Source organism: Triturus cristatus, chromosome 8 (assembly GCF_964204655.1).
Source record: "Triturus cristatus chromosome 8, aTriCri1.1, whole genome shotgun sequence".
Lineage (NCBI taxonomy): Eukaryota > Metazoa > Chordata > Amphibia > Caudata > Salamandridae > Triturus > Triturus cristatus.
This window is the reverse complement of record NC_140591.1, coordinates 171,432,318-171,446,155: the sequence shown is the minus strand read 5'-3', so window position 1 is coordinate 171,446,155 and position 13,838 is coordinate 171,432,318. Positions and strand designations below refer to the sequence as shown.

Below are 13,838 nucleotides of genomic sequence, written 5' to 3'. Positions count from 1 at the left end.
CATTATCTACTGGCGGTCGCCAGTAGATAGTTATAGTTAGGACCTCTTTTCCTTAGGAAATCCGCAACATTCTATTTGGAATAACGTTGGCGCCCATTGATGAATCCTCGCGAAATTTTCAAAACTTTTGGCCAGCTCCGCTCCGCTCCTACCCTGAAAGTTTTGCGGTGATCCGTCAAGCAGGGGCGAGAATAAAGGGGGTCCCAAAACGCATTTTCCCCATGCAATTTCCCATAGGATCTGCTGTCGCAGCTACAGCCCGAACCGCTGAACGGAATGACACCAAATTTGGCAAAGAGGTAGTCCTAAGTTCGGACTCGTGCCTTTTGCATATACGGTGTGAATCCGTTCAGTAGTTCCTGAGAAAATTAGGGTAAAAAAGTTAGTGATATCTATGGCCGGGGAGGATCCGTGGACCCTACCCGCACCGTAAGCGCACCCTCCCGATGGCGCGCTGAATGCTAATTGGCTGTCGAGTGTCTCTCTACATTCGAAACCAGGAACTGTTGGCGGCCATTTTCTGCCTCGGTAGAAGCGAGGCTGAAGGAGCAATGGGAATAAGTGTGTAAAACATATAAAGGGGGCAGAGTGGAAATACTCTGACCCTCTAGAAGTGCTTAGGGGACCCCCTGGGGCCCCCCTTTTCTTTTTTTTTTTAAAACAGCGGAATGCGCGCACGGTGCACGCATCCTATCGCGTTGGATGCACGGATCCTCTTGTGGTGGGTTCGCGGATCCAAGGGAAAAGAAATGAAATTGTTGGGAGATAAAGATTAAGCTTAAGTGCTTTGTTCTTGAGTGGCTCTAAAAAGAGCTGTTGTGTTCATTGAGAGTTTTTGGTACTTATAAGTAAGTACCTATACAGAGTCTAAAGTTGTTGAGGAAGACTCTGTTTCCTTCATCAGTAAAGTGTACTCCATCTCTCCTATACATCTCTTGCATATGAAAGCGCAGATTGTTATTGTAAATGGACCCCATTCTGTAGTCTCGGAGAAAAGCAGAAACAGATTTATTCACATGTTTCCTAGCTTTCTCAATCTGTGGACAAAAAGAACAAGTTACTTACCTTCGGTAACGATGTATCTGTAAGAAACATTAGTTAGTTAGATTCCTCACCTTAGAATATCCCCAGGCGTCAGACTGGATCCGGAAGATTTTTCGTCAGCAATACCCCTTGCGCGTCGCTAGGCGTCGTCTGCGGCTCCGCGTCCGTCGTCGGCGTCGTGCGCCGGAATGACGTCGTCGGAGTACTTAGACGCCGCCCTCGCGCGCTGACGTCAGTTCTTGTACATAGCCTTCCGCGCCAGGAACGCAGAGCCATGCAAAGACCGACACTGGTGCCAAAAAATAAACTCTAGGGGCCTGAAAAGGATAACCTTAACCCTAGATGTCAGTTCGCAGAACGGGGAGGATGGGTGGGTCGGTGAGGAATCTAACTAACTAATGTTTCTTACAGATACATCGTTACCGAAGGTAAGTAACTTGTTCATCTGAAAGAAACACGTTAGTTAGATTCCTCACCTTAGAATAGATACCCAAGCAATACCATCCCCGGTGGTGGGTCTGCGAACCAAGATCACACCAGAAAGTCCTGGAGGACAGAACGGCCAAAGAAGCCATCCCTCCGGACTTGGCTGTCAAGGCAATAATGCCTGGCAAACGTGTGTAGCGAAGCCCACGTCGCCGCCTGACAGATGTCCTGCAAAGGGACTCCCCGTCCCAAGGCAGTAGTAGCCGCTGTGGCCCGAGTAGAATGGGCGCGCAGCCCAACAGGAGGGTCCTTTTTTGCCAAAGAGTAACAAATTTTGATGCACAAAACGACCCACCGAGAGATGGTCCGTTTGTGCACAGCTTTCCCCTTCTTAGCACCCACGTATCCAACGAAAAGTTGGTCGTCCACCCGGAACTGCTTTGTGCGGTCCAAATAAAAGGAGAGCGCACGTTTTGGGTCCAGACGGTGGAGCCTCTCTTCCTCTTTGGAAGGATGCGGAGGCGGAAAGAAGGTGGGCAAGGTGACAGACTGCCCAAGATGAAATGGAGTCACCACTTTCGGAAGAAAGGAGGGACGAGGCCGAAGGACAACCTTGTCCGGATGAACAGACAGAAAAGGAGGCTTTGAAGATAAAGCCTGGAGCTCACTCACCCGTCTAGCCGAGGTGATGGCTACCAGAAAAGCAGTCTTAAGAGTCAGAAGACGAAGAGGACAATTGTGAAGAGGCTCGAAGGGAGCGCACATCAGGAATGTCAAGACCAGATTCAAGTCCCACTGAGGCATTACAAAAGGGACAGGAGGGAACGTGTGAGTAATGCCTTTTAGAAAGCGCGTAACCACAGGGGACTTGAAAAGAGAAGGCTGATCAGGAAGCCGCAAGAAGGCAGAGATGGCAGCAAGATAACCTTTCAGGGTGCCCAGGGCAGAGCCCTGCCGGGCCAGAGAAAGAAGAAAGAGGAGAACCTCAGAAAGAGGGGCGGAAAGGGGATCCACAGCCTTTGCTGTGCACCATGCCACAAATTTGTTCCACCGGCAGGCGTATACCGTCTTTGTGGAGGGACGCCTGGCTGCCAGAATGATATCACAGACTTCAGGAGGCAAGTCGAATGGCATCAACTGCCACCGCTCAATCTCCACGCATGGAGGTGGAGGCTGGACAGGTTCGGGTGGAGGACCGTCCCCTGCTGCTGCGACAGAAGATCCTCCCGAAGGGGCAGACGTATCGGGGGATCGGTCAACATACTGAGTAGCTCGGGATACCAGTATCTTCGTGCCCAATCCGGAGCCACCAAGATGACTTGGGCCCGGTCGTGCCTGATCTTCTTCAGCACTCTGGGCAGAAGTGGTATAGGCGGAAAGGCGTACAACAGACCGCAACTCCACTCGTGACGAAAAGCGTCGCCGAGCGAGTGCCGCCTTGGAAATTCCAACGCGCAGAACTGCTGACATTGCGCGTTCTCTTCGGTGGCGAATAGATCTAACCAAGGCTCTCCCCACTGCTGAAAGAGACCTTGCGCCATTTCGGAGTTCAGACGCCATTCGTGATCCATCATGCACCGGCGGCTGAGTTCGTCCGCTCTGGCGTTCAGAGAGCCCGCCAGATGTTGAACCACTAGGGTGACGCCCTGGTGTTCCAGCCACGTCCAGAGGCGCAGAGCCTCCTGACAAAGGGTCCACGACCCCACCCCGCCCTGTTTGTTGCAATACCACATGGCGGTGGTGTTGTCCGTGAACACCTGCACGACACTGCCCCTGACAGAGGGAAGGAAGGCTTTCAGTGCAAGTCGGATCGCCCTCAACTCCAACAGGTTGATGTGGAGACGAGACTCCGCCGGAGACCAGAGGCCTCTGATCTCCGCCTCTCCCATATGGCCACCCCATCCCAGGAGGGACGCATCCGTCACTACGACGTGCTCCGGTTGGGGAAGGGAGAGGCTCCTGCCCATGACCCAATCGCGGTCCGTGAGCCACCACTGCAACTGCTGTGCAGTGCCCTCCGAGATCAAGACATGGTCGGACAGGTTGCCGTGATGCTGGGCCCACTGAAACTTCAGGTCCCACTGCAGAGCCCGCATGCGCCGCCTGGCGTGATGCACTAGTAGGATGCAGGAGGCCATCAGCCCCAGAAGCCGCAACACTAGCCTGACCGAAACCCAGGATAGAGGCCGAAAGATGGGAATCAGGGCCTGTATATCCCGGACCCGCTGTTCCGGTGGATAGACCCAGAACTGCGCCGAATCGAGAACCGCTCCGATGAAGAGGAGCTTCTGAGAGGGACTCAGGTGTGACTTCGGCACGTTGATGGAAAACCCCAGCAAATGCAGGAGATCCGCCGTAGTCTGGAGGTGGGAGACGACTGTCTGGGGCGAGCCCGCCTTTAACAACCAGTCGTCGAGATAGGGGAAGCCGAGAGGAAGGCACTGACTTCCGCCGGCGTCGCATTAGTCCCAGGGACCGGAGGGTATGGGGACGGACGCGGCGCCTGCGGCTCCGCCGGAGCCGCGGGGGTGGAACCACCCTGACCCTCGACCGAGTCGCGTGACCGGCGAGGGGAGTCCGAAGAGCGATGTCGTCTCTTGGACTTCTTGGAATGCTTCGACTTACCCGAAGACTTTGATCCCGACGACCAATGGTGACGTCGGCTGCGGCTCCGCGACCGATCCTTGGACCTCCTCCTGGACCGGGATCGAGAGGCGCGCGGAGCCGAGTGGCGAATCTCGAGAAGCTTACGGGACCGCTCCCGTCTAGCGTTCGAGGTCAGGGCCTTACAGTCCGAGCACGACTCCGCGTCGTGGTCGAGGCCCAAACAGTACAGGCACCGGCGGTGATGGTCCGTAACCGACATCAATCGGCTACAGTCCGTACAGGCTTTAAACCCAGGCATCCTACCGGCACCAGTGTCGATAGACAGGATCAAAAAGGATCAAAATGTTAGTCAAAAATTGACTAAAGGGGTAGCTCTACCGGATCTGCGCTTACTGGCGCGGAAAAAAGAAGAACTGACGTCAGCGCGCGAGGGCGGCGTCTAAGTACTCCGACGACGTCATTCCGGCGCACGACGCCGACGACGGACGCGGAGCCGCAGACGACGCCTAGCGACGCGCAAGGGGTATTGCTGACGAAAAATCTTCCGGATCCAGTCTGACGCCTGGGGAAATTCTAAGGTGAGGAATCTAACTAACGTGTTTCTTTCAGATTGATCGGACCAGTTCCATTTCTGCCTTTGGCATATGTTAGAGTACACAAAGGCAGTTTTAGGGAAAAGTGAAATCAGTTCTGCAAAGGTGTCCTTCATAAGCATTTCCAGACCTACCCCAGTCAAAGTGCCTAGGTCATTGCCACCACAGTCCACTATTATGAGGTCAGGGTGTTGGATTTGCATGAAGGATTTCACCAATGGCATCAATTGGTGCCACTTTAACCCGCTCTGTCCAATCCATTTAATGTCTACATTTGGCAAACCTAGGTCTTTGTGAATGCCTTTGTTTTCTGCATACCTTTGGCTCCAGAAAATGTAGCTGTGTCCCACAATCCACACTGTAAGCATCTTGTAAGGAGGTCTGGATGCACTCAGATGGTCTCTGTAAATGAAATGGCAGTTTGGAAAGTAAGATGTTTCTAAAATGGTGGCTAAGATGCAATTTTGAAAAAAGACAAGAAATCATTGGTTGTTTAACAATCTTCTACACTGAAAGGTAGGGTGCATATTTCTGTTTTTTAAACACATGATTCTTATTGGTTAACAAAAACTGATTGTAAGGAACATTATATATGATAAGCTGATATGTTGAGAAGTCAAGCACACTTGCTGTTTTGATTAGCAACATTGTGTGTGCTGAACTTGTGACCTGTGTCCTCAGTACAGTGTTCCATGACCTGTTTCTATGGTAACGGGCAGAAGGCAGATTGGGGGAAGGGTTGAAGTTTATGTCATTTGGAAAGGGTTGAAATGTTTAACCAATAGAAATGTGTGTTTGCTTTTGAATTTATGTGGGAAGGAATGTGATTTGATGTTTACATGTATATGTGTGGAAAATGAGAGGGAAACTTTGCCATTCTTTGGTTCTGCTGACAGGTGCACAGGGCAGAGATTCTGTATAAGAAAATCTGGCATGTGACTGATATCTGGTGTGTGACTGATATACTTCTTAGGTGAGTTATTTAATTGTGAGGGGATGTATGTAGACTATTTTTATTTTAATCAGACTAATGTATTTCTTCTGCTAAAGTGTAGGGAGTACACTGAGTGTGTGTGCATTTGGGAACCACTGTGAGAGAAGCATTTGGTAACATGTATTTGCTGACAGATAACGGTTTTAAAACATGTCATGTTCTCAAGTTTTAGTAGCATTAGAAGACAGTTATGGCTTATGCTTTCATTAAATACTTTTTTTGGGGTTTTCTAAACAATTTTAAAAAAAATTTGGTTTTTCTGCAACAAAAAAAAACTAAAAAACAAAACAGGAGAAACCAAACAATGAACTTCAGGGAACAATAAAAAAAAAAAAACTAGCAAATGTGACTTTCTTGGTGGCGGCAGATCAGATCGATCGACTGCTCACCATAGCACAAAGTCGCATTGCACTTAGTGCAGAGCACGTTTAAAAATTGAAATTGAGGACGGATGTCTAAGGTTTGGGCTGATGGATGCACTCCTGATGTGCTCGGCTGCGATGAGGTGGATGGCGCAGGAGTAGGAGTGTTTCTCATCCGTCGGCACTCTTCTCGTGCAAGATTGTTTGGATGAAGGGTCCTCATGTGCTTCATCATACTTGCCGTGCCGCAAGATTATTTCTTGTTAGGATCGCCTCTCGATAGGACTCTTTTGCAAATTTTGCACGTGACAAAGGTGGCACCCAAAGAATATTTATACCTTTGACCTGACTTATTGATGTCACTGACCATGTCATGAGTGATGTAAAATGTGACGTCATCAGCAGTGCATTGCGGGGGCGCAAGTTATAGTTAGCTGAACTAACTATAACAGGGGAATTTCTAGGGTTTTGTACGAGGGAAATGTCCAGCTAACTATAACGCCCCTGAAACCTATGGTTTTTTCAGTGAATATATATATATATATATATATATATATATATATATATATATATTATCTACTGCCGGTCGCCAGTAGATAGTTATAGTTAGGACCTATTTTCCATAGGAAATCCGCAACATTCTATTTGGAATAACGTTGGCGCCGGTTGACGAATCCTCGCGAAATTTTCCAAACTTTTGGCCAGCTCCGCTCCTACCCTGAAAGTTTTGCGGTGATCCGACAAGCGGGGGCCGAGAAAAAAGGGGGGTCCCAAAACACGTTTTCCCCATGCAATTTCCCATAGGATCTGTTGTCGCAGCTACAGCCCGAACCGCTGAACGGAATGACACCAAATTTGGCAAAGAGGTAGTCCTCAGTTCGGACTCGTGCCTTTTGCATATATGGTGTGAATCTGTTCAGTAGTTCCTGAGAAAATTAGGGTAAATAAGTTAGTGATATCTATGGTCACGGAGGATCCGCGGACCGTACCCGCACCGTAAGCGCACCCTCCCCGAACCGAGCGCGCACCTTCCCGATCGCGCGCTGAATGCTAATTGGCTGTCGATTGTCTCTCTACATTCGAAACCAGGAACTGTTGGCGGCCATTTTCTGCCTCGGTAGAAGCGAGGCTGAAGATGGAAGGGGAATAAGTGTGTAAAACATATAAAGGGGGCAGAGTGGAAATACTCTGACCCTCTAGAGGTGCTTAGGGGGTCCCAAAAGGACCCCCTGGGGCCCCCTTTTTTTAAAAAACACGGGGAAATGCGCGCACGGTGCGCGCATCCTATTGCGTTGGATGCACGGATTCTCTCGCGGTGGGTGCGCGGATCCACGGCAACGTTTTTTGAAAAACGACAAGAAATGATTGGTTGTATGAAAACTTTCTACACTGAAAGGTAGGGTGTATATTTCTGTTTTTTTAAAGGTATGATTGTTATTGGTTAACAAAAACAGATTGTAAGGAACATTATATATGATAAGCTATGTTGAAAAGTCAAGCACACTTCCTGTCTTGTGTAGGAACATTGTGTGCTGAACTTGTGACCTGTGAGCTCAGTGCAGTGTTCCATGACCTGTTTCTATGGTAACAGGCAGAAGGCAGATTGGGGGAAGGGTTGAAATGTATTTCAGTTGGAAAGGGTTGAAATGTTTAACCAATAGAAATGTGTGTTTGCTTTTGAGTTTATGTGCGAAGGATTGTGATTTGATGTTTACATGTATATGTGTGGAAAATGAAAGGGAAACTTTTTCATTCTTTGCTTTTGCTGAGAAGTGCACAGTGCAGAGATTCTGTAAAAGAAAATATGGTGAGTGATTGATATACTTCTTAATCTACAAAAGAACTTGAAAGATGAGTTATTTAATTGTGAGGGGATGTATGTAGACTATTTTGATTTTAATCAGACTAATGTATTCTTCCTGCTAAAGTGTAGGGAGTACTTTTTTTCTCTACAATGTGTGTGCATGTAGAAACCATTCTGTGCTAAGCATTTGTGTTTTTCATGTGTTTGTAAACAGATAACTGTGCAGTTTTTATATTTTGGTAGAATTAGAAACCAGTCATTGTTTATGAATTTGTGAAATGAGTTATGTTATGTTTGTATACTAAAATGTAGTACTACTTCTAGATGAAGAAATGTGTTTTGGTATAGTGCAAGGGATAGTGTTCTTTGTCTAGAATCACACAGTGAGTCTGCTTGCATTTGGGAACCACTGTGAGAGAAGCATTTGGTAACATCGTGTATTTGTTGTGAAGTTTTAGTAGCATTAGAAGACAGTTATGGCTTATGATTTGATTAAATGAGTCAGGCTTTGACAGAAAAGTGCAGTCCTGAAATATGTAGATTGTGTGCAGTTCCCTTACCAGTTGCACTGCAGTGAATGAGTTTTGGTAAACTCCTAGGGATAGTGGTGCATGTCTAGAATCACAGTGTGAGTTAGTGTGTATTTGGGATCAGTGTGAGAGAAGCATTTGGTGATATAATGTATTTGCTTACAGATAACTTTTTTTAAACCTGTCATGTTGAGAAGTTTTAGTAGCATTAGAATCCAGTCTTTGGTTATGCGTTGATTAAATGAGTCATGCTTTGACACTGATGTGGTGTACTTAAATATGTAGATTGTGTGCAGTACCATTAACTCTTCCAGAGTAGTGAATGAGTTTTGGTAAACTCCTAGGATAGTGTTGCTTGTCTAAAATCACACTGTGAGTATGTGTGCATTTGGGTAAGGATTGTGAGAGAAGCATTTGGTAACATCGTGTATTTGCTGACATATACCTGTTTTAAAACCGGTCATGTTGTGAAGTTTTAGTAGCATTAGAAGCCAGTCTTTGCTTATGCTTTGATTATATGAGTCATGCTTTGACATAAAAGTGCAGTCCTGAAATATGAAGATTGTGTGCAGTTCGCTTACCACTTCCACAGTAGTGAATGATTTTTGGTAAACTCCTAGGTATAGTGGTTGTTGTCTAGAATTATACTGCGAGTCTGTGTGCATTTGAGAACCATTGTGAGAGAAGCATTTGGTAAGATCGTGTATTTGCTGACAGATAACTAATTTAAAACCTCTCATGTTGTCAAGTTTTAGTAGCATTAGAAGCTAGTCTTTGCTTATGCATTGATAAAATGAGTCAGGGTTTGACACTAAGGTGCAGTACCATGTACTATTCTGTTCACTTTGGCAGAACTGAAAATGTAAACGTTTTACCTAAGCACTGTCCTAGAAGTAGTCTGATTATTTAGTCAGTTTCTAAGTACCAAATAGACTGCTTCAAATGTCTATGCAGTATGCATGTAGTGTTCTAACATACTATACACTTGTCTTTTACACCTTCAATTCCCTAGTCAGTATCCATACACTTCCAAGAAACATCCTGTCACTTCCTTTGCAGTCCTCTAGAGACCCATTCAACAGCATGTACTAATCCATTCACTGTGCCAAACCCTAATAAATTCACCCAGGCACTCTCCTTGCAGTACTCTAATCATTCAGTCAGTACCCAAGTACTCATCCAGTGACCCAGGCCTTAGTATATGGACTGCTTCAAACCCTTATCCACTATGCATGCAGTCCTCTAACCACCTACACAATTGTCTTTCTCACCTTCAATTCCCGTGTCAGTATCCATACACTTCCAGGAAATACCCTGTCACTCCCTTTGCAGTCCTCTAGTGACCCATTCAGCACCATGTACTAATCCATTCACTGTGCCAAAACCCAAACACTTATAAATTCACCAAGATACTATCTTTGCAGTACTCTAATCATTCAGTCAGTGCCTAAGTATTCATATACTGAGCCAGGCCTTAGCACATGGACTGCTTCAAACCCCTATGCACTATGCATGCAGTCTTCTAACCACCTAGACACTTGTCTTTCACACTTTCAATTTCCTAGTCAGTATCCATACAGTCCAGCACTTGTGACTGCCTTTTCACTCCTCTAGTGACCCATTCAGTACCAAGTACTAATCCATTCCCTGTGCGAAAAGACTAGCACTTATAAATTCACCTAGGCACTCTCCTTGCTGTACTCTAATCATTCAGTCAGTACCCAAGTAGTCATGCAGTGAACCAGGCCTTAGCACATGTGCTGCTTTAAATGCCTATGCAGTATGGATGCAGTCCTCTAATCACCTACACAGTTGTGTTTCACACCTTCAATTCCCAAGTTAGTATTCATACTCTTCGAGCAAACACCCTGTCACTCACCCAGGGTGTCTCCTTATAGTACTGTAATCATTTAGTGAGTTAGCATGTAGTCTTTTAGTGAGGTAGGCTTTAGGGCATGAACTGCTTCAAAGTAGTATGCACTATGCATGTAGTGTTTTAACGATCGTCACACTTGTGGTTCAGGGCTATAGTTTCCTAGTCAGTTTTTATATAAAATGTGTTTGTACAGTAATGGAATAGTATAAATTTGAAAGTTATTAATATACATTTATTTGTGATTCTTTTTTACAGATTCAGAACAGGAGTGTTTCTCATCTGTTTGCACTCATCTCGTGCAAGATTGTTTGGATGAAGGGTCCTTAGGTGTTTCATCATACTTGCTGTGCCGCACGAGTATTTTTTGTTAGGATCCCCTCGTAACAGAACTCTTTGGCAAATCTTGCGAATGAAGATGGTGGCATTGGTCTTTGTTTGCCCCTTGGAAAAAGTTACAAATTTCTTCACCACTGAAGAAAAACGTTGTGGGCGTGGTGCCTTCTGCCAAAAAAATTCCTCAGAGTCTGTAAATATTTAAAAGCGGCAACATTTACAGTTTTTGTAAGTTAAACTTATAAAATTTTGTTAGCTGTATACATTTTATATATCTCGGATTTGTTTCTTGAGGTATTTTGTTGAGAATACCATGTTGTTGTTTTTTTAACAATCTTTCTGATTTTCCAGGTCTGTCGTCGACATCCGTGGTTCCCACAGGAGTGTTCCGCCTTGTTGTTTTGTATTATTGTTGTTACATTTTGTTTATTAGTTTATTGTTTATATTTATGTTAATAAAAAAATAAAGTTTGAAAATAGTTTATCGTTTATTTATTTATTATTATAAAAAATAAACTTTGCAAAAAAAAAATTAATAATGTTTTTGGTTGTTCTCTTAACTGCTGTGTGACTCTTTCTTGTTCTTATTACTGTTATTTGATGGAGTCCACCATGGTGTTACATTTTGGGGCACTTATCGCTGGAATACTGGTGATATCTGCAGTTTGCACCAACTTCTGAATAGTGTGTTAGATCTATCTCAACTTCCGTTAAAGTGCTGATAATGAAATGGAGAGTAGCCGTTCCCGTGCAAAAAGCCACGAGGTGCACCTTTGCGATTTATTCTAAATACTAAAATCCTGTATTGTATTGCACTGAGGTATTGGCTGCACTTACAGTGTACACACAAAATCTACTAAGAAATCTCATTGCATTTATATTGATTGGGAATTATGCGTCAGGTGCTGGATCTTGACAAGATACACTGCTCAGTTCGTATATTGTTGTGCACACTAAAAAAAAAAATCACATCACAACTTTCACACCAATTGCAATGCGAAACAAATTCCGGCGATAAGACACGTTAGCACCAGGGATTTTACACCTGCTTTCTGCTGGTGTTAAGCAGGACAACTACCTGCACCATGAAAGGGAACACAGCCAAGAGCCACACCAGAACACCCACAGGTGTCATAGAGTCAATGAGCAAGATACAATGATACCCATGAGGGCCAGAAGACTCATCGCAACAACTCCAGGACCGCCAATGCCCCCCAAACCCACATCTTAGTAAGTGTGTCCCTGTGGTCATTGTCTTAGCATGATAGGCACGAGCCCTGCAACATCACAGTGTGCTGTCACCTCAGCGTTGGCAGTGAGCCTGGATGTGTAGCTACGTACGCATCCTCCTGCATGTACAACTGGCGTGTGCTGGTCTGTCTTTACAGGTCAGTGCAGGGGTGTGCCTATCCGGCAAGGGGAACGGGGTGTCTCGGACATTTCCATGTACAGGAAGTGCGGTAAGTGTGTCTCTGTGTTCTGGTGTGGCCTGTTACAAGAGCCGCAGCAGTCGATGTTGTAAAGTGGCATGCACCACCTCGAAACGGCACTGTGATATTGTAGTTGGAATGTAGCAGGACATGCGCAAATAGGCATTACAATGGCGTGCCGTACGAGTGCACGAGATACAACAGCTCACCGTACAAAAGTGTGGGGGCTTGTGGGAGGGAGGAGCAGCCGTTTGGCAACATAACACACAGTGAACTCGACCATGTGCCACATGCTGGGCATCTCATCCATGAGGACCACGGTCGCAGACATCCCATAACACCAACGACTGGCCTTTGTACACATCCTGTATGAATGCAGCGTGGTTTTCACTCCTATGCTCGTTCAGTGGTGTGATGTTGGCAGGTTGTGTGACTTGTGCTCCTTGTTGGTGTGTTTCATTTTGGCCATTGTTAGTCTATATGTGTGTTGTACTTAATTGTGCATGTGTGCCATTCTGCCCATCTCCCCCCCTCCCCCCACTCCCTGCTTCTTCCTTTTCCTAGTGCTGTTGTGTCTATAATTTTGTTGCTGCACACATAAATACATGTAAAGAATAAATTAGAATAGTTCCTTGATTCTTTTAGGTTTCAAAACTTCTCTATTGCTTTCTTTTTAATCTTCCATATGAACCGTTTTTTTTTAATATTCAACAACACATAGAAGTCAGAAGTGCAACGTATTCTATCAACACACTTTCTAGAACATTCTACAATACGTGCAGGTTAAAAGTTCATCAATTTTTTAAAAAGTTTACGATATTTTTTTGTAACCTTTTCTTGAACATTTAACGACACGTGCAGGTTAAAAGTTGACGATTGTTTTAAGTTTGAACAGTGCCTTCCAAATGCAAGTAGCAGGTGTGGTTGAGCTGAGCAAATTTTATCCTATGATATGTACTCCACGTTGAAACTGCTTTTTCTTAACCAATCACAAAGATGCTTTTCCACAAAACTAATGTGCACCCTACTTTTAAAAAATAATGCTTTTCATGATATCTTCAGAGATAAGTTATAGATAGGAATTAGCATTTAAAAAACCTTTGAAATTCACTGAAAAAAACCATAGGTTTCATGCACGTTATAGTTAGGAATTGGCATTTAAAAGAACCTTAGAAATTCACTGAAAAAACCATAGGTTTCAGGGGTGTTATAGTTAGCTGGACATTTACCTCGTACAAAACCCTAGAAATTCCCCTGTTATAGTTAGTTCAGCTAACTATAACTCGCGCCCCCGCAATCCACTGCTGATGACGTCACATATTACATCACTCATGACATGGTCAGTGACATCACTGATGACATCTCAAATGACGTCATCCATGTGATAAATTAGTGCATCTTCTCACACCCTAATATAACCTTTGATACACCGACTCAAAATTTCAGACGGCCATTTTTACAACCATAGATACTCCAATACCAATAACTACTCACCCATTCATTGACTTTTAGGTCTACATACATCTCCACTCACTCACCTGTACAGTCACTCATACTTACAGTTACTCTGTGCATTTATACACCTATATAGACACTCACACACCGCCAATCATCCATTGAGGTACTGACACATCTAGTCAGTCATGCAAATAATTAATCATAGTAAAATGTACTCACCTATACAGTTAAAAACACTCAAGTTCACTTACTCATAAAAATACTAACAAATTCTGTGTCTTCCTGCAGAAAAACAAACAGCACATGACACAGATATCCTTGCACTATGGCGCATACAGCCACTCCCAAAATCACACACTCTCACATATAGATAGTTATATA

At 44.9% G+C, this 13,838-nt stretch overlaps 1 protein-coding gene across 3 annotated transcripts in view; it reads right to left on the bottom strand.

Annotated features, from left to right (window-relative positions):
• The window catches only part of BRWD1 (bromodomain and WD repeat domain containing 1), a 2,304,433-nt gene that overhangs the window by 237,380 nt on the left and 2,053,215 nt on the right, over positions 1-13,838 (bottom strand). For 2 of the 3 annotated variants that reach the window (XM_085621250.1, XM_085621252.1), the window contains one exon: positions 4,989-5,072. The exons of the other annotated variant lie outside the window; for it this stretch is intronic. In XM_085621250.1, the coding sequence (XP_085477376.1) occupies positions 4,989-5,072 (84 nt within the window). The remainder of the gene's footprint in view (positions 1-4,988; positions 5,073-13,838) is intronic. 3 annotated transcript variants of the gene reach the window in all.